Below are 24213 nucleotides of genomic sequence, written 5' to 3' on the forward strand. Positions count from 1 at the left end.
TGGCACATCAATCTATTAATAAAATGACATTAATTAGTCTATATATATATATATATATAGTTCGCACTTTTTTGCTTAAAAACTGTCTCAATAACAAGCGCAATAAAGCACCTTTTTGCAAAATAAAAGCAGCTACATGATCCTTAGGACAAAGATGGTGAACTACAACACTCTCCACAATCGATCAAAATGGGCAAATATTGTTTTAATGGCATACAAAGTTGCGAATGTTCACTGAATGTCCAATGTGTGTGGTACAGAAGATAGGGAACGTCTAAAAAGTTCTTTTTTTTTTCCATTGTGTGCAAACAGACAACTACATTTTTGCAAAGTACAGATGTACCAGCAAATCTCTCTCACATTATGTGTTCTAATGCTATTGATTGTACTTTAGCAACAATAAAAAGTGCATTATAATGATTGTATTTAGGAAACCTGCCTCACTGTACATAATGTACAAAAATATTTTTAGAATAAAATTACATTAATTCACCAAAGGGATTTTTTACTATCCGAAGGTTGTAGCATGTTCCTAGTGACCAGACTGACTTACTACAGGTGAAATTTTGACAATACCTCCCTTACTGTACAATTATCAAATATGTTTATGTAATGAGCATATTATTACATATGTTTATGAAATAAACTGTAAATCACCTATAGTGTTTTTTTATATATCCCAAAGGTTGTAGTACTTTCCTAGTGACCAGACTGACTTACTACAGGTGAAATTTTGACAATACCTAATAATACTGTTTTACATAATACTGTATTTTTGTTTTGTTTAAGGTTGTAGTACATTAATAGGGGCTACATTATTATTAACAGTAGTGACTGAACCTGTACGCATTGGTGCAGCAAATCTGACAGATAATAAACAGCAAGATCATGGAGGCATTCAAGATACTGTACAGTGCACTGTTTTATTTCTATTATCTTTCTAATTGTGAATGGAATACCACTGGGATTATACATAAAAGTTGTAACTAATTCCTCGTGGTTAGAGTAATATTTCAATTTCACCTCTTCAAAATTTTGCTGTTGTTGATCCTCTCTTGGTTTAAGTTGTTCTTATATTATCATAAGCCCTTTAACTGATTGTTTTGTCAAGTACTTTTTACTTTACTATATTTTCGTTTAGTGAAGTGACGTAAAAGTTTAAGTAAAACAAATGTGTGTGTTTGAATACAATTTTTTCAAATGTTTTCAGTCAGGACTACTTTGGGTAAACAAAAATATTTAAGCAATTGAACATGTTATTTAATATTTATTCATTGCATTATGTAATTGGTTAACACACATAACTATAACTGTTAGTGCAACGTTTGGTGCAAAATGAAAATTCAATTATATAATTTACATGTGCCATTTCATACACTAGTTTTAATATGTAAATTGAATACATATTTTAACGCTTTATAAGTTGCAAAATTAAAATTAAAATGTATTACAGAAATGATTAGATATGTTTAACACGTTCAAGCAAAAACTGTGGCAAAATTGTAATTTAAATGTAATGTTTTCTTAATTGCATTTACACTCACAATTAAGACACTTGCGATTGCATTTCCATTAAGTGTCCGCAATGAATGTAGCAATTTGAAAATGCATTCTGAGCCGATCACGTGCCCACCCCACCCTGTCAATCACTGCGTGAAGGCGTGGCTCGGCAACAGGTAAACTTAAGGCCAATTTATACTTCTGCGTCGGGTGCGCGTAGAAGGTACGGCGTAGCATACGCATTGACGTGTACCATACGTCGTACCCTTCGCCGTACCCTGACGCGCACCTCCTCAAAAATGTAACTACGCGTCGCGGCGACGCGGACCGCAAGATCTGTGATTGGTCGGCTGGATAGCATCGCGTTTCCTCCTACGCATTTCCGGAATGATCTTCTGCACTCTGCACCGCCCGCCCGCCATTTTTAAATTCCGAAGATCAGTGAAGAGCCATGGAAATAGACCAAGTGACCGAGAGATTGCTTGAAGAAGTGCGGAAATACAGCCATCTGTATGACTCCTTCAGTCGCCATTGCTCGTAGAAAACTAAACTCAAAATAGCCGCGAGGAATGTAAACACAGTGGAACTGGAACATTAAAACCCACCCGCGCCAATAGCGTTTCGGCGGTGTAACTGCAGAGCAACACAGACATTCGCAGAAGTATAAATGCTCACGACGGCGTCGCCTACGTGCGTAGCCTACGACGTACACTACGGCGTACACTCGACGCAGAAGTATAAATTGGCCTTTAGGCTATGGTGCGTATTTTGAGGTGTTGGAAGGAAACACGGCGGCGGCGGCGCTGATACGAGCGTTACATTCACTAGCAGATGAAGTGAAGCGTGGACAGAGAAATGGTAGTATTTCCGAAGATTATTACATGCCTGCAGGTGATAGAACCAGTACGATGTTGTTGGACCGTCTGGGTCTGGTAGAATGTTCTGCCTTATCAAGCGTCGACACCCATGTCAACATTCTTCTGCGCTGCTGTTGTCTGATGCTGGACTGTGTTGATGGTTTCGTTTTTTATAAAATATTATCTTTGTCTGATACATGCTTATCTTTATTCTTATTAGCCTACTATTAACTGTAATACCCAATAATGTTGGAGATCCTATAGTTTTTTCTTACAAATGCATAGGCCTATTACTCTGAGATCACACAAAGCTCCATTGTTATTCGGTATTAATAGCTACCGGAAAATGTGACCGCTCTTTATTTATTTATAACTGACTGTAATGTTCAATAAAGTGACGAATGTGATGTGTGACCATCTCTGTTTATTCAGCTGTATAATCATAAAATGTAAGGCAGACATGCGAGTCCCTTTCCATTTTATAAAGCATATTGATAAGGTATTAATACAAATGTACATGGTCACGGAATCTGACAGGTCAAATTCATCAACCTTTTTTGGGGGAATGTGGAGCAGGTCGAGGGCTGGTGACGTCATCGTCTATAATTCAGTGTCTAATATTTTAAACATTTTAAACAACTAAGCAGCACACGAAACTTTAAAACATATGAGTCTATTTTGGGTGAATGTGGACTACTTTGCCGACGTTTTGCGTTGGGGGCGGGGCCAACTTCACGCAGTGATTGACAGGGCGGGCCGGGCACGTGATCGGCTCAGAATGCATTTTCAAATTGCACATTGAATTTTGCTACATTCATTGCGGACACTTAATGGAATTGCAATCGCAAGTGTCTTAATTGTGAGTGTAAATGCAATTAAGAAAAAATTACATTTAAATTACAATTTTGCCACAGTTTTTGCTTGAACGAGTTAAACATATCTAATAATTTCTGTAATTAGTGTATCTGTATCTTAATTTTAATTTCGCAACTTATAAAGCGTTAAATTATGTATTCAATTTACATATTAAAACTAGTGTATGAAATGGCAAATGTAAATTTTATAATTGAATTTTCATTTTACATTACTGAAATTCTCATAACTACTTTTGAACAAATTGCCAATGCTTTGGTAAATTCATGCAACTGATTATGAATTGCCTTGCTGCTTCCTAATTTATCAATTCATTACTTCCTTCATTAGTGAAATTCTAAATACACCTCTGCAATTCATCAATTCAGGACACATTTACAAAATAAAGTCTAATAGAAATGTATTGAAAACATGCTTGACAGTTCGTGACAACTAGTCAACCATTTTGCATTTAATGACTTATGCAAGGAACTAATACCTAGATGTTTTGAGGAGTATGACAATTCAACAGAGAAATAGTATAATAGGCCAATATTTTGATCAACATGACATAAAGAGTTGATAATGTAGGAAACAGCAGACAGTTGTACATTATCAATTGCATGAATGTACCGAAGCATTTGCAATTTGTATAAAAGAATGAGAAATTGCTTTTATGATGTGCACAAGTGACAAGATGATGTGATTTCAGTTGTGATCAGAGAAATGCACCAAAGCAACTGAGATAAACTATAAGACTTATTGGAGACCCTGCAGAATCACTGTAGACCATGTTATAATTGGTCGTTATTAAATCTAATAATGATATCGATGATGTCATGGTCAGACGCGTCCTTAACAGGATGGGGAGCCACGCAAGAGGACAGAACAGTGAATGTGGCCAAGTACACTTCACTCAGCCCATATAAATTATTTGGAGCTCCTCACTGTGTGGAAAGCTCTGAATCACTTTCTGCCCCGCCTGCAGGGGCATCATGTGCTGGTGCGCTGCGACAACACGACAGCTGTAGCATATATCAACCGCCAGAGGGGGATGCGCTCCTCCACGCTGCATACTCTCGCTCACAGGCTGTTAGTATGGAGCAGGTGGCACTTTCTGTTGTTACGGGCGACCCATGTCCTGGGCATATTGAACAGGGGCGCAGACCTCTTGTCAAGGGGAAACCCTCTCTATGGGGACTGGCGCCTCCACCCTCAGATAGTGGGTCTACTGTGGAGGAGGTTCGGCCAGGCAACCGTAGATCTCTTCGCCTCGCGCGAAAACACCCATTGTCCTACGTTCTTGCTACGGGACGGGTCCCCCCTCGGCGTGGACGCACTGGCCCATCCATGGCCCAATGTGCTGCTATATGCATTTCCTCCCCTTTGCCTCATAACGCTGTCTCTGGCCAGGGTGAGGGAACGGGGCTTGACCATGATTTTGATCGCTCCCAGGTGGCCCAGGGCACCGTGGCTCTCAGAGATTATCCCTCTGCTGTATGCCCAGCCGTGGCCCCTCCCACTTCGCACCGAACTTTTGTCCCAAGCGAATGGGGAAATCTACCACCCGCACACAGACAGGGTGGTCCCTTTGGGCCTGGCCCGTGCGAGGGCCAACTTAAACACATTGGGGCTCCCCCCACGTGTTGTGGCCACCATTCAGTGTGCCAGAGCCTCTTCGACATGGTCCCTTTACGACTGTAAGTATGGAAGTAGAATAATGTCAAATGTTTTTGAAATAAAAAGCCTGTTGAATTGCACTACTTGAAAAAAAATAGGCATTGCATTAACCATGCTTGCATTTTAATGCATTGTATTTTTAGTGCTTACATTTTTATGGGCTGAAATTCAACATGGTTGAATATTTAAGCTGTGAATATTTCAATTAAAAACATTTCAAACACATTTTCATTATTAAAAATTCAATAATCCATATTCACCTTTCATATTTCACTTCCAAAATATTCAAACTGTTTAAAAATACAACCAATAATATTCAACAGGCAATTTTCGGTCCATTTTATTTCGCTTTGCAAATTCGCTTCCACAAATTCAGTGGTTCAAATTCAACAGTAAATTCAACATTGACATCCAGGAACTGCAGGAAAAGCAGTAGATTGCCGAGCATACTCTCCATCTGCTGTTAGTCTACCTCACCAGCAGATGGTGCAAAAGCGCGTGTTGAAGACCAGCAACAGTTAGAACAAGTCGTTCGTTCATAAAACTCATTTACAGCAATGTAAGTGTATTTGTGATTATTATGACGGCTGTTTTATGTTAAATTCAGTGTCTTCACGGTTACTTTTCCTGTGTAGCCTACATGCATCTTTCTCTACCGTGAATGAGATTATAATGTTATTCCCTGATGCGGATATACAGATCCAATGTTACATTTTTGAGGTTGATATATATTTCTCTTGGTTGTTTAGTTGCCTTAACTTTATATTGTGGCGATGTGCTGCATGCAGGCTATTAGGGTTTCCCTCAATACTTAAGGATTCCCCTGCTGGACATATACAACGCTTAACGTAGCTTAATGGACTACAGTGATGTAAAAGACCAAACTCGCAGGCAAGCAGATGGACTCAGAATAACGCGCAAAGCTTAATGCTGAGCGTTTCCCAGTGATAGACTGGCATACAGATGGCTTGATGTTGGACATTCGCACATTTAGGGACCGTCTCTAAAGTGTATACGACTTTGGTATACACGTTTCTAACTCCGATAGCATTTGAATAGAACGACTTACAGTCATAAAACCTACTGTAAAGTGTTCATTTAGTGTCAGGCATAATGCGCACCCTTCGGATATTTATTCAAATAAATTTAAGTTTGCTATTGAAGTTAGAAACGTGTATGCCAATGTTGTATGCAACTTTAGAGACGGTCCCTAAATGTGCTAATGTCCAATATCAAGCCAATTTTTACATTTAGTCATTTAGCAGACGCTTTTATCCAAAGCGATTTACAGTTAAACTAACAATAGGAGGACAATATGCAAGTGCTGTGACAGTTTAAGCTAATGCAATACACGTATGCATACTATATATATATATATATATATATATATATATATATATATATATATATATGTATGTGTTGATTTTATGCCAGTATATCACGAAACGCTCAGCATGAAACTTTGCGCGTTAAGTTCATATTGTGAGTCCATCTTCTTGCCTGTAGCCTATATAATAGCCTACAGCCTGCTTCCCTAATAAGGTGCAAGATTGGTCTTTCATATCACTATCAACGGAAGGGAAATCCTTGAGTATGAGGTATTGAGGGAAACCGATTATAATCCTGTTCATGGTAGAGAAAGCTGATGACATGTAGAATACACAGGGAAAGTAACAATGAAGTTATTGAATGAAACATAAACACAGCTTTTGTGTGTTTATCATCTTTTCCGCATATACTGACACAGATAATCATTTTCATTTTATGAATGAATGTCTTCGTCAGCAACAAGCGCTTTTGCACCATCTGATGGTGAGGTCGACTAACAGCAGATGGAGAGTATGCTCGGCAATCTACTGCTTTTCCTGCAGTTCCTGGATGTCAATGTTGAATTTACTGTCGAATTTGAACCACTGAATTTGTGGAAGCGAATTTGCAAAGCGAAATAAAATGGACCGAAAATTGCCTGTTGAATATTATTGGTTGTATTTTTAAACAGTTTAAATATTTTGGAAGTGAAATATGAAAGGTGAATATGGATTATTGAATTTTTAATAATGAAAAGGTGTTTGAAATGTTTTTAATTGAAATATTCACAGCTTAAATATTCAACCATGTTGAATTTCAGCCCATAAAAATGTAAGCACTAAAAATACAATGCATTAAAATGCAAGCATGGTTAATGCAATGCCTATTTTTTTTCAAGTAGTGCAATTCAACAGGCTTTTTATTTCAAAAACATTTGACATTATTCTACTTCCATATGTAAGTGGCGTGTGTTCGAAGAATGGTGTGAAGGGCGACAGTTAATATCATATCAGTGCTCAATCACTGATATTTTATGCTTTTTGCAGGACCCTATGGATAAGGGAAGATCTTTTTCCACTATTAAGGTCTATTTAGCGGCTATCGCTGCATGTCATGTGGGGTTCGACAGTGCTACGGTGGGGCAACACCCCCTTATGGGGACCTCTCCATGGTGCTTGAGGCAATGTCTCAACAGCCGTTTGAGCCCCTGGGAAGTATTTCCCTGAAGAATTTGTCTTTCAAGACAGCTCTTCTCCTGGCCTTGGCTTCTGCCAAGTGTGTCAGTGATCTTCATGCACTTTCTGTTCATCCCTCATGCACTAAATTCTCTCTCAGTGGAGATAAGGTTTTTCTCAGGCCCAACCCGGCCTTTATGCCAAAATGCTTCCCGGCATTCACGTGTGAGGTGATTGAGCTTTCCGCGTTTCACCCAGCTCCTTTCTCCTCCACAGAGGATCAGAGGTTGAATGCCTTGTGTCCTGTTCGTGCCCTGCGGGTGTACTTAGACAGGACCAGCTCGTTTAGAAAAAGCGACCAGCTTTTCATTTCTTGGGGCCCCCCGTACTCAGGGAACCCCATTTCCAAGCAACTCCTTTCTCATTGGCTTGTGGAAGCTATATCTTTGGAATATGAATCTAAGGGAGTGCAGCCGCCTGAGGGCATCAGAGCTCACTCCCCTAGAGGTATGGCTGCCTCTTGGGTTCGGTTTAAGGGAGTCTCTTTGCAGGACATATGTGCCGCTGCAAGCTGGGTCTCTCCCCATACGTTTGTCAGATACTTCTGGCTCGATGTCACCAGAACTCTGGTTGCTCATTCCCTAAGTTAGCCTAAAGTGTTTTATACACTTGGTAAGGGGCGAGTTAAATGTGAAAAAAACATTGCATATTCTTTACTGTATAAATTAAATATAGCCTAGATGGATCTTTTTGTAAAGTTGAAAAGGGTAGCCTATTTAGTCAAGACGTGAAAGACAATTAAATTCAGTATTCACGCGCTGTCTATCAAGACGTTGCCCGCCAACATTTGTATGTGGGGCCCATGTGGGTATGAAATGGGCGTGACCCACATTGTGAAACCCACATGGGACCCACATCAATTGTCCATGTTCAGCCCATGCCCACAAGGAACCCATGCTGCCTGGATATAACCCACATGGGGCCAAATTATCAATGTTGGCTGGGAATTGTGTGACAATTATTAATCCTAGCACCTTTACAGGTCTGCCTCACACAATTCTTCCCCAGGTCCTAGTGTCCCCTTCTCTACCAGATAGATATAAACTCACTATTCTGAGAAAAAGTCACAATTGCTAGATATAAACTTGGAATTGCGAGGGGAAAAAAAGTCAGAACTTTGAGATAAAAAGTTGTAATTTTACCTTTTTTTTCCATTTATTTTTTATTCCGTTGCGGAAACAATAAGCTTCTATAAGTGTTAATGCAAATCTGAGCAATGAAACATCATTTATATTCACTACGCTGTGAGACTGTCGAGGAGAACTATGACTAGGCCTATAGATTACATTTTTATCTTCCACAATTACAAAACATGAAACACTCAATGCACAGCCACAGTCAGTTTTAACTCTTTTTGCCAGTTGGTTAGCTGAGCTTAAGTCTACAAGTCATAAGTACCAGTAAATATGAATGTGCTGAGAAAGGGTTCAGAAAGAGCTTTTTTAATACATTCACAGCACTTACGCTACAAGCTCATTTGCATGGGAGCAGAAGCTACATGTGTTATTTGGTCCAAGCCAATGCAATCAATAGGATGTTGAGGGAAAATCAATAGGATGTTGAGGGAAAATGTTGAGGAATGATGAGGGAAAATCAATAGGATGTTGAGGGAAAAGATGAATATCTGGTCATTTACTTGAATGTATATTTCTGTAAAAATGGTAACGGCACCTGGTTCTTTAAGATCTCATGATAGTTACAACACCTTGATGCTTGACAATTTTATTATACACAAAAATAAAATGAATTTACAAGTTTTGCTTTGGCTAAATGTATTGCTTTATTATTTTATTTGATGTTTGTATATGTGTGTAATCCACATTTGACAGAAAAACTGCCATATATGTGTGTGTGTGTGTGTGTATATATATATATATATATATATATATATATATATATATATATATATATATATATATATATATATATATATATATATATATATATACACACACACACATATATATGTATATGTATGTAATTTAGTTCCATTATATTCTTGATAAGAAATATCTTAATATGGTGAAACAGAAACAGCTATTATGGAGATTTGTGTTTCTGCAACAAATTATGAAGAATTTTTGACATTCTTTAGTCTGTTTTCTTTTAGACTTGCGAACTTGTTCAGAGAGAAGTCATTCAAACGAGCATATCTGTGATTGTCGATTTTGACAGCATCGTATTTGCTTAGACCATGTCGACAGACAGCCTGTATAGGCTGCTGGAGCTCTCCATCGGGACGTCTGATGTCGGAGCCATGGCTGGACTGGCCATTGGGCATACGGGCATTTTCCCGGTGGGCCGACTTGCTTTTTGGGCCGATAAATCTCATACTCATACATAATTTTTTTTATTATTATTATTATATATATTTTTTTTTTAACGGCCCATAAAATTTTTACATCGGCGGCCCATTCGTTTTGTTTTGTTTTGCTTAATTGGCGGCGCTGGGTTTGTGCCGGTGTAATGCATTGGTCAAAAAAAGTCAGTGTTAGTTTTTTTTTTTCTGACAGACCAGCCCATGAAACACGTAGATCAGCGGCCCATTGGTTCTTTTCTTGATTGACACTGGGCTGGCCCAATCACAACTTTAAACGAGTGAGCGAGAGTGCAGCAATGTCAGTGTGTATCTGTCAAAATAGTCAGCGAGATGGAGAAGAAACGCAAGGAATGTGCAGAGAAATAGCGTGAAAAAATAGAACCAGGCCCTTAAAGCAGACGCTTTATGTGTCAAAATATATGTTTTCTGCCCTTCATCAGCTCCTGTGGCAGATGATGATAGTGAGGAGGATCAGGAGGAGAGAGATGAGAAAGTGTAGAGCCTGCGGTAAGCAGAACTACTTTCAAAACACTTAGGCTATGTCATGAGTGTAGGAATCCATAACCCAGTTACAGATTATTTCCACATCTGCATAGTTGACGATTACGCAATTCACTAGAAATTTAATGAGAGGCGTTTGTAAACCATGTTTTCCGCCAAAAAAAAAGCTTGATGCAGTTTGCGTCAAAATAAAAGATCATGTGCTTATCTCTTTCAAGTATAGAAATTGGTACAGAACTAATTATGAAAGTTTCCTTTATTTTTTTGTGCATTTGTTTTACAAAATATGGCTATTACTGTCATTGGATTAATATTATAACTATTATTATTTAGTAGGTGTAATGTAAATAGACACTAACTAAAAGAGGTTTGAATTTTTCTTTGTTTAATTTGCACACTGAATATGGGTTGGAGCTTTTAATTTTGAACTCTCAAAGTGCACCAGATTGATGAATTTAACATTAAAATGCACAACATTTTCTCACGGGGGAGCATTCCCCCGAACCCCCCTAGAAGAACCGAGGTCCACCCACCACAGTTTTACTAAAAATCCTGTAAGAAACACTTGTATTGCTATGCCAATGCAGCTTATAGCTTATTTTAGGATTCACCACTGTGGAGTATAGTTCAACTGTATTAATAAATGTCAATTTTTTACTTATTTCATCTGTTAACTCTCACTCGTTCCTACACTCACTCATTACATGGCATTAGTGGTTTTAACGAATAGGAGTTGGTATGCATATAATTAAGGGGCGTGCAAAGATGGGTGGTGTTTATGATCATATAGTGGGCCGGTCTGGGCCAAAATGCCCGGGCCGGTTTTTTGTCCCAGTCCAGCCCTGGTCGGAGCGGTCAATTTCAACTCCCTGCACACTTTGCTACACGCCATCCTGGAACACCTGAATACCGAGAGGGTCAAAACTGAATCGAAAGATTCGGTCAAGGACCTTGACAGCCCAGCACAGAGCAAAGCTTCCCTGCCGGAGGCGTCGAGCCCGAATGGGGCGCTGGAGCAGAGAGTGCGGGATTTGGAGGAGCAGCTGCTGGCACTGAAGGCTCTTTCCACCGCCTCCGAGCTCATGGGCTCCTCCGACACGGCGCTCAGCGACAAGGTAAGAGACAGGAGGAAACTACTACTGTGAACTAGAAGTAACGTTATATGCTTTACAGGACCATGGTACCTCCACTACACTGTAGGTCTATCACCACAGAACACAGTTAATAACTTCCCTTGCTGGTAACACTTTACAATAAGGTTCATTAGTTAACATTAGTTAAAGGGGTGTTATAATGCCGTTTCCACAAGATGTAAAAGAAGTCTTTGATGTCCCCAGAGTGTATTTCAACAGAAATATGAAGCAGCACAAATCCTCTCAACATTAATAATAAAAAGAATGATTTCTGAAGGATCATGTGACACTGAAGACTGGAGTAACCTAATGATGCTGAAAATTCAGCTTTGATCACAGGAATAAATTACATTTTAATATATATGAAGAGTTCAGATGCAAAAGCCTCTAAGTGCCATCTGACATTTTCTTCAAGAATGATCATTTTTATCAAGCTCGTATATTTAAGTTCAATAATTTCACTTAAATGGCAATGAAGATTACCTATTAATTGTCATTTAAGTGAAATTACTTAACTTAAATATACGAGCGTTTATAAAAATGATCATTCTAGAAGAACATTTCAGATGGCACTTAGAGGCTTTTGCATCTGAACTCTTCATATATTACAATAGAAAACGTTTTTAAAATTGTACTAATATTTCACAATATAACCGTTGGCGTTTTTACTGTCATTTTTATGAAATACATGGTAAGTATTAGAGACTTTCAAAAAAGACAGTCTCTGACAGACAGACAGACAGACAGACAGACAGACAGACACACACACACACACAAATTGTATCGACCCCAAACTTTTGAACAGTAGAGTATATGTAATGGAAAGTTGCATAAATGTACATCTTGTACTTTTAAATAAATATTTGTTTCAAATTGTTTTCTAAACATGTTACATTAAGGCAACAAGCAAAATTCCCACATTATTGTAAATGTATAATACTAAATACGTAAAACCATAGAATTCAGTAGGGTATCCTTTCTTTTTCACATGACTGTATATCATAATAATAGAATTATAAATAGTATTTTACATGGTACTCCCAAAAGCTATAATATTACCATGGTAGTTTTCAATATTGTTTTGTTGGTGTACTATTTGGTGTGCCATCACATAATATGGAAATAGAACTGACTAATTACTATATTCATATACCATAGTGTTTACAAGGTACTACAAGGTGACAGCCATAGTATTTCCATTGTTATATGCCCCAACACTACCAACATAGATCAATAAATAAATAAAAAGGGTATTACCTTAAAGCACGTATAAAACAAAATCCCATATAACAATATTATATATTGCCAAGGCACATGCTCAAAAACATGATATTACCATCTAAAACATAATCATATTTTCATGCTATGTGTCCACAAACACTGTATAACTCTTTGTCTTTGTCCAAAAACATGTTAATAGCTTGTTCTTTTTTCTAGTTTTATTTTCATTGACAAGGAAGGATTGAACAGTCAGTAACTGTCTTGACAGTCAGTATAATAATCTAATTCATGTTTGTCATCTACACATCTACACTTCCTCCACGGAATAAAACAATTCAGGAGATATTTTGCGACTTTTTATCTCACAATTCTGACTTTTTTTCCCCTCACAATTGTGAGAAATAAACTCGCAATTGCAATTAATAAAGTCTGAATTGTGAGACATAAAGTCAGTATCCCCGCAACTGAGAGTTTATATCTCGCAATTCTGACTTTTTATCTCGCAATTTCAGACTTTTTTTTTTGCATGTAAACTCGCAATTGAGAATTATAAAGGTCAATTCTGATGGAAAAAAGATATACTCGCATTTCTGACTTTATAACTCACAATTCTGACTTCTTCTTGTGAGATATAAACTCGCAATTGCGAGTTAAAAAGTGCAATTCTGAGGGGAAAAAAGACTGAATTTCTTTTCTTAGAATTGAGTTTATATCTTAATTCTGACTTTATAACTCACAATTGCGAGATATAAACTCACAATTGTGCCAGAAGTCAGAATTGTGAGATTAAAAATCAATTACCTTTTTTAATTTCTTATTCTGTGGTGGAATCAAGCTTCCATACTCTGTACGCTAGTCATCCCTTCAGTTTAATAAAGTTACAAACAAGATAAATTTGTCCATCAAACAGAGCCTCACAGGGAAGCAAACAGCACTAAGAGTAACACAGGTTAGACATCAGGAATTACACAAACATTTCAGAAAGTGGGCGGACAGTGATGCCACATCCTGTTTGATTCAAGGGTGATTCCCAGGGCTGTGTGCCGTCATGGCAACCTCTGGTGGGGTTAAACATAGATATCATATAATAAAGGCTAGAACTGTGTCTGAAATCGCTCCCTATCCACTATATAGTGCACTATTCAGGGTGTCGGCCATTTTGTAGTGGTGTCCGAATTCTGAGTGAACGACATCATTCCCTACATTCGTTCACTACTTTTACCCACAATCCTCTCTGAATTCGAGTGTACATCCGATGTACACTTGCTGAGACACTATTTCCCACAATCCAACACGATAAGGCGATAGAGCGTGAATGAAAAATAAACAACAATGTCACCATGGCAACGGCGCACGCGAGATAGAAAACAATAATTTATAAGACCCGGGGCCTGTTTCAGAAAGGAGGTTAAGTGAAAACTCTGAGTATGTTAACCCTGAAATGAGGGAAACTCTGAGTTTTCTGTTTCAGAATGGGAGGTATGTTAAACCTGAGAAAGCAGAGTAAGTCAAGCCTGTTTCTGAAAGAGAGGTAACTTATACTCAGAGTCAGTTACCATGGTAACTTACTCTGTGAACCTAACCTGGTCGGGAGCAGGTTTTCTTCGGTAAACCCAGAGTTTATTTCGGTCTCCTCCCCTTTTTTAAAGAGGAAGTGGTGTTTAAACACCTCATTCATTCTTTCAGTACATTTTTATTAATAAAAATAATAAATAAAATATTGCTATTTTTACTGCTGTTTTTTATTTTATTTTATTTTTATAAGATGACGTCTATATAACTCCTTAACTGGCAAATGAAAATACAGTAGTAGATTAGAATTACATAATGTAGTTCTAAACAAATTCTACAGAATTAAACTGTGGCATTTCCCGGGGGGGGGGGGGGGGGGGGATAAGAACACCTGTTTATACTTGGATATAAACTTAGATTCTATAGGCTACTCCACATAAATATGTGAAAAAAATCTGAATGTGTAGATTGTGTGATGTGTAGACACATAATATTAACATTACCTCTCTGTGGCAGCAGAAACTCTTTATCCCCATGTGATGAGCATTTGGTTGAGTACACTTTATAACACTATTTATCATAATTTCTGGTGTATTGAGTAGGCTACTTACAACTGCCTGGGGTTCTGTTGGGACAGGAGGCTCCAAAAGACAGATATTACCATCAGAATATGTTGGGACCAACAAAAAACCCAACCCAAAGTAAAATAAATGGAAAATAGCCTATATAAAAAATGACACATGTAAACCTCTTACATTTTATGAAGGCCCTTGGATCTTCGGGAGTGACTGGCTCTGAAGTCCCTCCAGGAATTCCCTCAGCCAAAAATGCTGCTGCACTGCTTGACACTGGATGCTATTTAGTTATTTATGTCAAATGTAAAGTCAGGTAGCCTACACCCATGATATGCTCAAGCCTTACCTAATTGAATTATGTTTTTATATTTCATTTTCAGCTGCTGCCATGTTCTTTTAATGCCTGCAGGATTGCCCCTACATGAAAATTTAAATTAGGTTGAATAACATACTGTTCTTTCACCTCTGATAATATAACAGTTGGGTAAGTACTTGTATTACTAACTACAAATGACATCTTCAACAGTGTAATTAGATTAATGTCTACTTATTACTAATTACTAAATCCCATATCAACCTCAACCACTTGAACAATACAAGGAGAGACAAGAAACTGCACTTTTAATGCTTTCAAATAAACAATATAAAATTGCATGAATTATTCTTGAATTGACCAAAGTGTGTAGAGGGAGAAGGTTACATAAAAAATATACCTTTTAAAAATGTATGTTAAATATACAGAATTGTTCTATAGTCTAATGCATTTACATCAGATTTTACTTTAAATTACAGAAGAATTAAGAGTAATCCCTTTAATTAAATTGCAGTATTTAGATTACTTGGTAATTAATTACACCCAACACTGTATAACTAATTAAAATGTTAAAGGTGAGAAACGTGCAGACCTGTTTTTGTCTGGCGCTGTTGCCATGGTGACTCATAATATCTGTGCTCCATTGATAATGGCTTTTTATAGTTGTGGTGCACGCGCTTAACTCAGAGTAGGTCAACTCAACTCAAGTTTTAACTCAGAGTTGGTTGAACCTCCTTTCTGAAACAGGCCCCCGACGCCTGGTTATTTATTTATATATATACCGTTATATCTATATTTGAATAAACAAATGTGTTGTGTAGTGTTTTGTTCTCTTTTATTTTCACATATAAATGTAAAAAGTAAATAAATATGACAAGCAAGTGTTTTTCTTATCTTTAAAAAAAAAATCAAATAACGCAATAAACGTGAAAAAAATATACATACAATTGTTACATACAATTCATACAGCCAAAAAAGGAAATATTAAAGATGGGTAGGTAATGTTTATGACGAAATTGTCCGAGCTCTCTGGCGCGTGATAATTATGCCAGCGTCCGAATTCGCTCACTCATTTTCGTTCACTCTTTGCTGATGTAGTGCATTCAACTGCCATTCACTATGTAGGGATTAGTGAATGAGTGAACGAGTGAACGAGTGAGCGGTTTCAGACACAGCTTAAATGTCTCGTCCGCGCTGGTGGCCAATGGAGGTCGACGTCCGCACACGGCGGCCATCTTGCCACAGGGAGCTCGCTCACTCGTAACATTGTGTTTTAATGGTGCATGTACTTTTAAATAACCATAACTTGCTCTATTTTCTACCGATTTTCAAACGGTTTGGTTTGTTATAAACGTCAGAGATGTAGTTATGACACTGCATACATATGAATAATTACAACAATGGACTTCCATATGAAAGAATTATTGCCACATTAATAACGTTTGTAAGAAACCAAACCGTTTGTAAATCCGTCAAGATTTCAGCGAGATAAGAGGATTTGTGTTCGTGCTGATCACAGAGCTCGCCAGAAAGCTTCCCTGTGGCAAGATGGCCGCCGGTGATGCCGGAAGTGACTCCGCCTTAAGACATCTAGCCTTTATATGATATCTATGGGGTTAAAGATCAAAAGTTCAGAAAGTATATTACTTGCCTTTTCAAAGAAAGAGACACGGAGGATGTGCTTAACTGATTCAGCAGTGCTCTTATAGAGTTTGATCCCTCTTCAAAGTTCAGGCAAAAGGGATTATGGGCTTTTTCTCTGAAGAGTGTGTTGGTTTCCCAGTTACAGTATGAGGTATGAAATGAAACCAAGTAAATCTTCAAAGACTGTTTCCTCCTCAGTGTATGGACTTAATCCAAGACCTGCTGAAGGAAGTCCAGGCGCTCAAAGAGTCCAGAGATGATCTGAGACAGGAAGTTGAGGTGTTGAATGGTCAGCTCAGCCAGGTGAACACACACGCACAAACACACACGCACACGCACACTCTCACACACACACACACACACACACACCAGTATCACTCACATTTCTGCTAATTTATATTCAGCACTTGATAACATGTTGTCATCCTCAGCTGAACATAAATGAGTTGGCTGACTGTATTGTGGCAATGGAGCAGTATTGCAACCAAGTGCAAGAACTGGACAACACCACGGTGAGTGAGGAATAGTTCAACCAAAAATAACTTTTCAAATTCACCCTCATGAAATTTCATAAACAAAGAAAGTCCACTGTCAAAAGTGTGCCAATGTATGAAGCCTCTTGTACACAGAAGTCACTTCACATCCCTCACACGATCTCCAGATCACATCGATTTGAAATAAAAGTATTAAAGGGGTCCGATAATGCCCTTTTCACAAGATGTAAAATAAGTCTCTGATGTCCCCAGAGTGCACAAAATACCCCACAGATATTTTTTATAGCATATTAAAATTGTCCCTTTTTGAGGGTGAGCAAAAGCCCGCCGTGTAAGCATCTTCGATTACCTCACACAGACACGCACTGAAAATTTTTATGTTCAAACCGCAGTCAGACAAAGATGGAGAGACTCAAGAAGAAGTGACAACATGTAGACAACATTTCTGAATGGTTAGTTGATGAATTTATGTAGCTTATGTGTAGTTATCTTCTAATCTAGTCATTGATTAGCATATTCTTGATAATCTATAAATCGCAGAAGCCAGTAACCTTTCACAACCATCCTAAATCTCACAGGTTCTTATCGCAGTCATTGTTTTGTCAGAGCAGGCGGCAGCTGCAGTTGAGGCAAACATTGACCTGAATGAAGGATTTGCTAAATGTAAATGCATAACCAACATCTACAAACAGAAACTGAGGCCAAAACGAAGACATTCATCTCAGCCTCAGGTGGCATGAACTGTGCTTTTGTAAATGACATTCCCTCTTGCATTCCCAGGGGTTGCAGGGCACAGTCTCCGCCGCTGAAGGCACCGTACCCGTCCTCCCTTTGAACCCGGAGACCATAGAGGCTCTGAAGGAGGTGGGCAGACTGAGAGACAGGCACGAGAGTCTGGAGACCCGTGTGGGACAGCTGGAAGCAAACAAGGCTGATCGGACCCAGCTTAATCATCTGCAGGATCTCCTCACTGCAATGGGTACGACATACACAGCAGGGTCTCAACCGACAACATCCTGCGTTATTTCTATTATTCATTCATAATTCTAATCACATTTATATTTTATGGTGACCACACAAAGAGGCTTATTGCTTGAAAAGATGCCGATGTTAAAACAAGTTTTATCACAGACAGCAACATAGTGTCGGCCCAGATCCGGCCCACATCGAATTCACATGTACCAGATGTGGCCCGGATCTGGGCTGACACTACGTTTTTTGCATAAAAGCGTCTTCTAAATATAGCCTATTAAATGTTATAATAAAATATTATAAAATTATTATTATTTGCGTAGCTATACATGGACCTCAAAACCACCGCGTCTTCTAAGTCAGGTGACTGTAAATGCGCAAAAACGGTTTCCATTGCAGTTTTGCGAAATATTCCTTTTTCGAATTGCCTGAAAAACCTCCTCATGAGAGCGTAAAAACTTTTTTGCGATAAACGGGAGTTTTTGCGAAATTGACGTGTTTCCATTGTGCATATTTTCAATTCGCAATTTCAATTTGCGCAATTTGAAGGGTAATGGAAACGCGGCTACTGTCTAATGCGGACAGGTTTTTTCAACGGTTCGGCAGTAAACGAGGCACTACGTAACTGCCAATAACCAATCAGCAAACCTCAAGATGACTGACATTTAATTTAGCTAATTAAATTACATTTTTCATGGCAGGGCAGGGCCAGGTAACAATGCTAGACCAATCAACAAACTTTAAATGAAAAATTAAATGACTGACATATTATTGAAAAAATCTAACGTAAACGGGCGGGGCCCCCTATTGGGCGGGGCCCATGGGCTTGAGCCCAGTCAAGCCCAATGGTAAGTCCGGCCTTGCTGGCCACTCTCCATTGACAAGCGTTAACTTCCTTGTAGGTGGGTACTCTGTTGAAGTTTAAAACTATTGGATCTGCCCAGAGCCACTCTGGATCTGTCATAACCAATCGCTAACCTTTGGTCGTGACGTAACCCTACAACTCAAACTAGCGCACGACCTTAATGTCATCGTTCTCAGCCACTCCCTCTGTTCGCTGATTGGACCGGTAAAAATTTGGCTGGAGAAAACCCACAAATATACCACAAACCCAGACGGAGTACTAAAGGAAAAGGAAAATTGAGCGGAAGTACGTAGGAGGGCGGAGCCAGGCTAGAAGGTTAACAGTGTAATTATAGATGTGATTACAGAAATGAACTACAGCTGTAATTACATGCAGGTATTTTTATACAAATTCAAGGTCAATGTAAAAATGTACACAATAAGTGCATAGTAAGTACTAGTTAAATACACTTAATATGAAGTGGGTCCCAATTTTTATTCACAGGCAAGTTACTTTTTGTTAATATGCTTGTGTAAGTATGTTTCTGACATTTTGTTTGTGACGTCTGTCGTCTGCAGGAGAGCGGCAGATTCCTGACCATGTGCCGGAGCAGCTCAATCATCTGAGGACTCTTGTGGACAGTCTTCTAGAAGATAAAGAGAAGGTATGAGAGAAAATAATCCAACCTAACCTTTCCTCTAACCCTCTCTTTAAAAACACAGTTTAGGGTTATCAGATTATATGATAGTCAAGTTCCTCTAAAGGCTGTTTTCATCGGTACAGTTTATGTAATTATCTAAACAGAACTTCCCCTAGACTTCTATTGTTGTAAAAGGTGAAGTGTGTCATTTGTGTCAGTCAAATAGATAGTCCAGCCTAAACTAATGCCGGTGACTGAGCAACCAATGTTGAGATGCTCAAACAAACAGAGCAATGTATTGATTGAGCCACAGTGACACACTGTACACTTTTCAGCGCAATCAATCTAACTGGGATAGGAGAATATATTTGAGGTACACTATGTAACAACATTTAAATAATGAGTCAATACATCATCAATCCTTCCTCCAAAACATGTTTTTGTCTTACCGTGATTCACTATGGTAACCCTGACACCAACATAGTGTCGGCTATAAGAAATTATGGTCTGTTCCAAACCACTTCAACTCCAATATATATATATATCAAAATGTTCCTTCACTTAAAAGAGCTTAATTATCATATAGAGACGATTACATCCAATCTCAGTAATATGAAAATAGTATCACAGAGGCACAGGTGTCACCTATAGCTTGGGAGTGACTGAGGGCAATCGAGAACCATCTTGATTAAAGGGACTTCAAACAATCTTATCACTTTAACCTTTGGCTGTTCTTATTTGAAAGAATAACAGAGAACCTTCTGTGGGACACTAGGGACCATGGGGTGTCTCAATTTCATTAACATACAGACCACAGCTGTTGCAAGAAGAGCAACTTCATTTACATTAAGACCTGGGGCCGTATTCACAAAGCATTTTATCTTACCACTAGGAGTACTCCTAAATCGCACTAAAAGATTTTAGCTAGGAGTTTTCTCTTAAAAGTTATTCACAACGCCTTTCAGACCTACTCTTAGTAAAGAAAAATGAAAACTCCTAAACTAAGAGAGAGTCTTCGTTGCTATGGATGACGTCATTACTCATGCACGAGCTTGACTGAAGTGACCACCTTGATTGGCTGATGATTGTAACGCGGGAATGATTCCAAACACCTCCCCTACGATGATGAGTGACAGGTGACAGGTCTGAGAATGCGTGCGCTACACAAGTAGTGCGAAGGACGGAAGATGGTGAATAACTGAATAAATAGCCTAAATGAATAAAGAGTAAGGCAAAACAAATATATAGTAGCCTAATGAAACATATGGATTGATGCAATATCTTTGCAACATTATTGAATTAATCTGTCACTATATGCCTCTGCCTACGTTTGCAAAGAGAAGAACATTTTAATTTGATTCACAATGAAACGTTACAATTAGTTTACATGCAATGAGTAGCCTAGGTTTGGTTGTTGTTGGCGGCGTTATTGCATCCAATGCAAAATTGTTCCCTCGCGATTGGAAGCTCCTGTTGCCGCCGCATACGCATTTCAAAACATCGCAACGTGAAATGCCACAAAAAGCGGTTTGTGAATAGGTCTTAGTGAGTTAGGAGTCCTCTCGACTTCTTTTAAGCTGTCCCAGGCTTAGGTGCTACTTTTAGGGCTAAAATGCTTCGTGAATTACTCTTAGTCAAAAAAATTAGGAGTCCTAAAGTTACGAGTGACACGCCCATTATTTTTAGGAGTTGCTCCTAAATTCGCCAGTTAGGAGCTACTTTTAGCCTTAAAATTCTTTGTGAATACGGCCCCAGGATAAAAGGTTTAGGATGGGGTATGTTCGGGGTTCATTCTGACGCCGGTGAACCCAAGGTGCTTCGTGTACCTTGTCACTACTATGCTGTAATAAACTTCATTTTTTGAGATCTTCGACGTCCACTTCATTTTTTCTTACATTGGCGAGCCAGACCCAGTCGACGGATTTCCAACAAAAAAGGGAAAAGGTAAGAAAAAGCTGTTTTCTTTCATTTATGCTGTTTTTGTCAAGGAATTCCTCGGTTTAAAAACAAATCTAGAAAAGAAAAATTAAGGACAGAAGAGATCGAATTTGGTTTCTATTCAGTATTAGCAGGAGGAGTTTTAAGCCTATTCCGTACAATTTTGTTTAAGATTCTAACGTAACTGAATAAGCCCGAAGCAGTGTGGTAGCAGACTTGTATTGGAATTGTTGTTTCTAAAGTAATTGAAACAAAGTGCTTAAGTGTAAAGTTTCTAAAGTAACTGAAATTTGGTGTTGGTCTGTTATAATTCTGTTAAGATTCTAAAGTAATTGAATAAACCCGAAGTAGTGTGGTGGCAGAGTTATTTCAGATTGGTTGTTTCTAAAGTAACTGAAACAAATGTGTATGTTTCTAACGTACTTGAAACCGATTGTGAAGTTGTAATAATTCTGAGGAAATTCTAAAGTAATTGAATAGACCCGACGCAGTGTGGTCACAGAATTATTTCACAACTATTGTGTGTTATAGCATAGGCTAGACTAGTGAGTCTGATGTGCCGTGACTTTGTGAAGTTTAAAACAAAAGAACCCGAAGCAGTGTGGCTTTGCCCGACGTACTGTGGCATTGTTTTAAAATTCATAAATATAGTTTGAACCCGAAGTACTGATAAGCAAGCTGTTTTAAGAAAATAACATAAAAACCCGACGTAGTGTGGTTGTGTCCGACGTACTGTGACAGTGTTCATTTTTTTTATATTGTTTAAGCCTGACGTACTGTGGCCAAGTTGTTTTAAGAATATAACATGAAACCAGACATAGTGTGGTTTTGTCCGACGTACTGTGACAGTGTTGCATTTCTTAACTGTTTTGCGTAACGAAATTTAAGGACCAATGGATTGTGGCTGTGGTTAAGTTTAGAAGCCTCAGGTAGTGTGGCTATTTTTATCATTTGTGTCCGAAGTACTGGAGCTGTGAATAATTAGACTAACAGATATCTTATAACATGTAGTCATTTAAATCAGATTTTGTGAATAACTATTAGATCACGAGATATTTTAAAGCTTGATAAGACTTTTGAAAATGGAAGAAATTATTGTTAAATGCATCGCTAAACACGGTTCTCAGGGAATGTTTGACGGAATAGAGAATATTGTTGATAAACCGTACAAGTGGGCTATCTCTAAGTTTTAAAAATTATCCCAAAATGCCTAAGAACAAAAATGGGAAAATTGCTAATGCGCTTCAAGCACTTTTTGCTTCATACAAAGTAACTAGGAGGAGAGTAGATGAGTTAGAGGCTGAAAATGAGCGACTCAGTGTTGGGGTAATTTCTGCAAAAAATTACCTGGCTAGTGAAACGATATGGAAAGAAGAAAAGATCAAGATGCAGAATGAGATTTCACTTCTTAGAACTAACAATAGTATGCTTAAATCATCTGTGGAAACATTGTCTAAAAATTTGGAGGAAGCGAAGGCGACTTGTCAGTTTATGATAAAGAATGGCTCAACAGAGAAAAACCCTGGTAAGACATTGTTAGGTGTCACGTTGTGTAACCCAGTTCCAGAGATGCCAGATTTGCAGGAAGACAGTGCTGTGGGTTGGGAAAAAGATTATCAGTCATTCAGTAGCCAATACTCTGACTGTAGAGTTAGATTTCCGATGGCACCAGTTCATTCTACTACGACTACGCCTGCTGGAGAAGGAAGGGAGGAACCAATGACCACTACCATAGTCCGAGGATTTAATCCAACTGAACTAGATGCTGTGATCAAGAATATTGGGAAATTTGATCCTGCCAAACAAGATCCATTAGATTTTCTAAAAAACTTGGAGGAATATACTGAAGTTTACAATTTTACTGATGGTGATGCATGCGTTTTGTTAAGAATGTGCTTGCCTGAGACTTTGTCTGGAGCCTTAACTAAGAAAGTAAAGGACAGAAATGCTAATAAGTCAGAGAGGAAAAAGGCACTGCTTGAAGTCTTAGGTGTGATGTCAGTTAATTGGGATAAAATATCTGAGATGCACATGAGGAAAGGGGAGCATCCAGCAGCATTTTCAGAACGATTATTGGAGATGTTTAAAACTTTCAGTGGCAATCCGGACATTACTAAGAATGATGTCACTTTCAAGTCTGCCTTGATTCACAAATGTGACCCACTCACCCGGTCTGCTGTGACAATGCATGTGACACCACTATCTGAATATAATGACATTATTGCTAAAATGACACAGTTTTACAACAATAATGTTCATGCAAATAGTCAAATGAAAGCTGCCAAATCTAGACATCCAGTTGCTGCCTTTGGCGAGAGAGAATGTTCTATTACATTGCCTAATGGTTTCTATCAGGGACCAAGGAGATTTGCAAGAATAAATTCAGAAGGTGTTATTCTTTGCTATGCATGTGGAAAAGCTGGTCACATTGCTAGACATTGTCAAGACAGTGAGAGACCTCTTCAAAACTTTGTCTGTCATGCATGTGGAAAGGATGGTCACATTGCAAGGCACTGTTTAGAGATAAGAAAGGAAGATAAGGAGGTTGTTTGTTTTGCTTGTGGAATGATGGGGCACAAGGCAAGACAGTGTCAATTTTCACACAAAAGAAAGATGGACTATCGTTGTTTGCTTAAGAAAATAGGCAATTTAGAAACCCAGTTGGCACTGTTGA

At 38.4% G+C, this 24213-nt stretch overlaps 2 protein-coding genes across 2 annotated transcripts in view; one reads left to right on the forward strand and one right to left on the reverse strand.

Annotated features, from left to right (window-relative positions):
- Positions 1-19606, reverse strand: part of LOC309510877 (kelch-like protein 10) — a 127841-nt gene extending 108235 nt beyond the window's left edge. Inside the window, exon 1 of the mRNA XM_082185833.1 lies at positions 19511-19606. Coding sequence (XP_082041959.1) covers positions 19511-19512 — 2 coding nt within the window. The 5' untranslated portion in view covers positions 19513-19606. The remainder of the gene's footprint in view (positions 1-19510) is intronic.
- LOC309511952 (uncharacterized protein) lies at positions 9787-20452 on the forward strand. Its single transcript, XM_082187331.1, has 5 exons — positions 9787-9916; positions 10231-11368; positions 17083-17163; positions 17926-18124; positions 19540-20452. The coding sequence occupies exons 2-5, from the start codon at positions 11063-11065 to the stop codon at positions 19629-19631; spliced, it is 678 nt and encodes a 225-aa protein (XP_082043457.1). The 5' UTR covers positions 9787-9916; positions 10231-11062; the 3' UTR covers positions 19632-20452.
- The last annotated feature ends 3761 nt before the right edge of the window (positions 20453-24213 follow it).

This window comes from Leuciscus leuciscus (assembly GCF_965113295.1).
Source record: "Leuciscus leuciscus genome assembly, chromosome: 1".
In the NCBI taxonomy this organism is placed as follows: domain Eukaryota; kingdom Metazoa; phylum Chordata; class Actinopteri; order Cypriniformes; family Leuciscidae; genus Leuciscus; species Leuciscus leuciscus.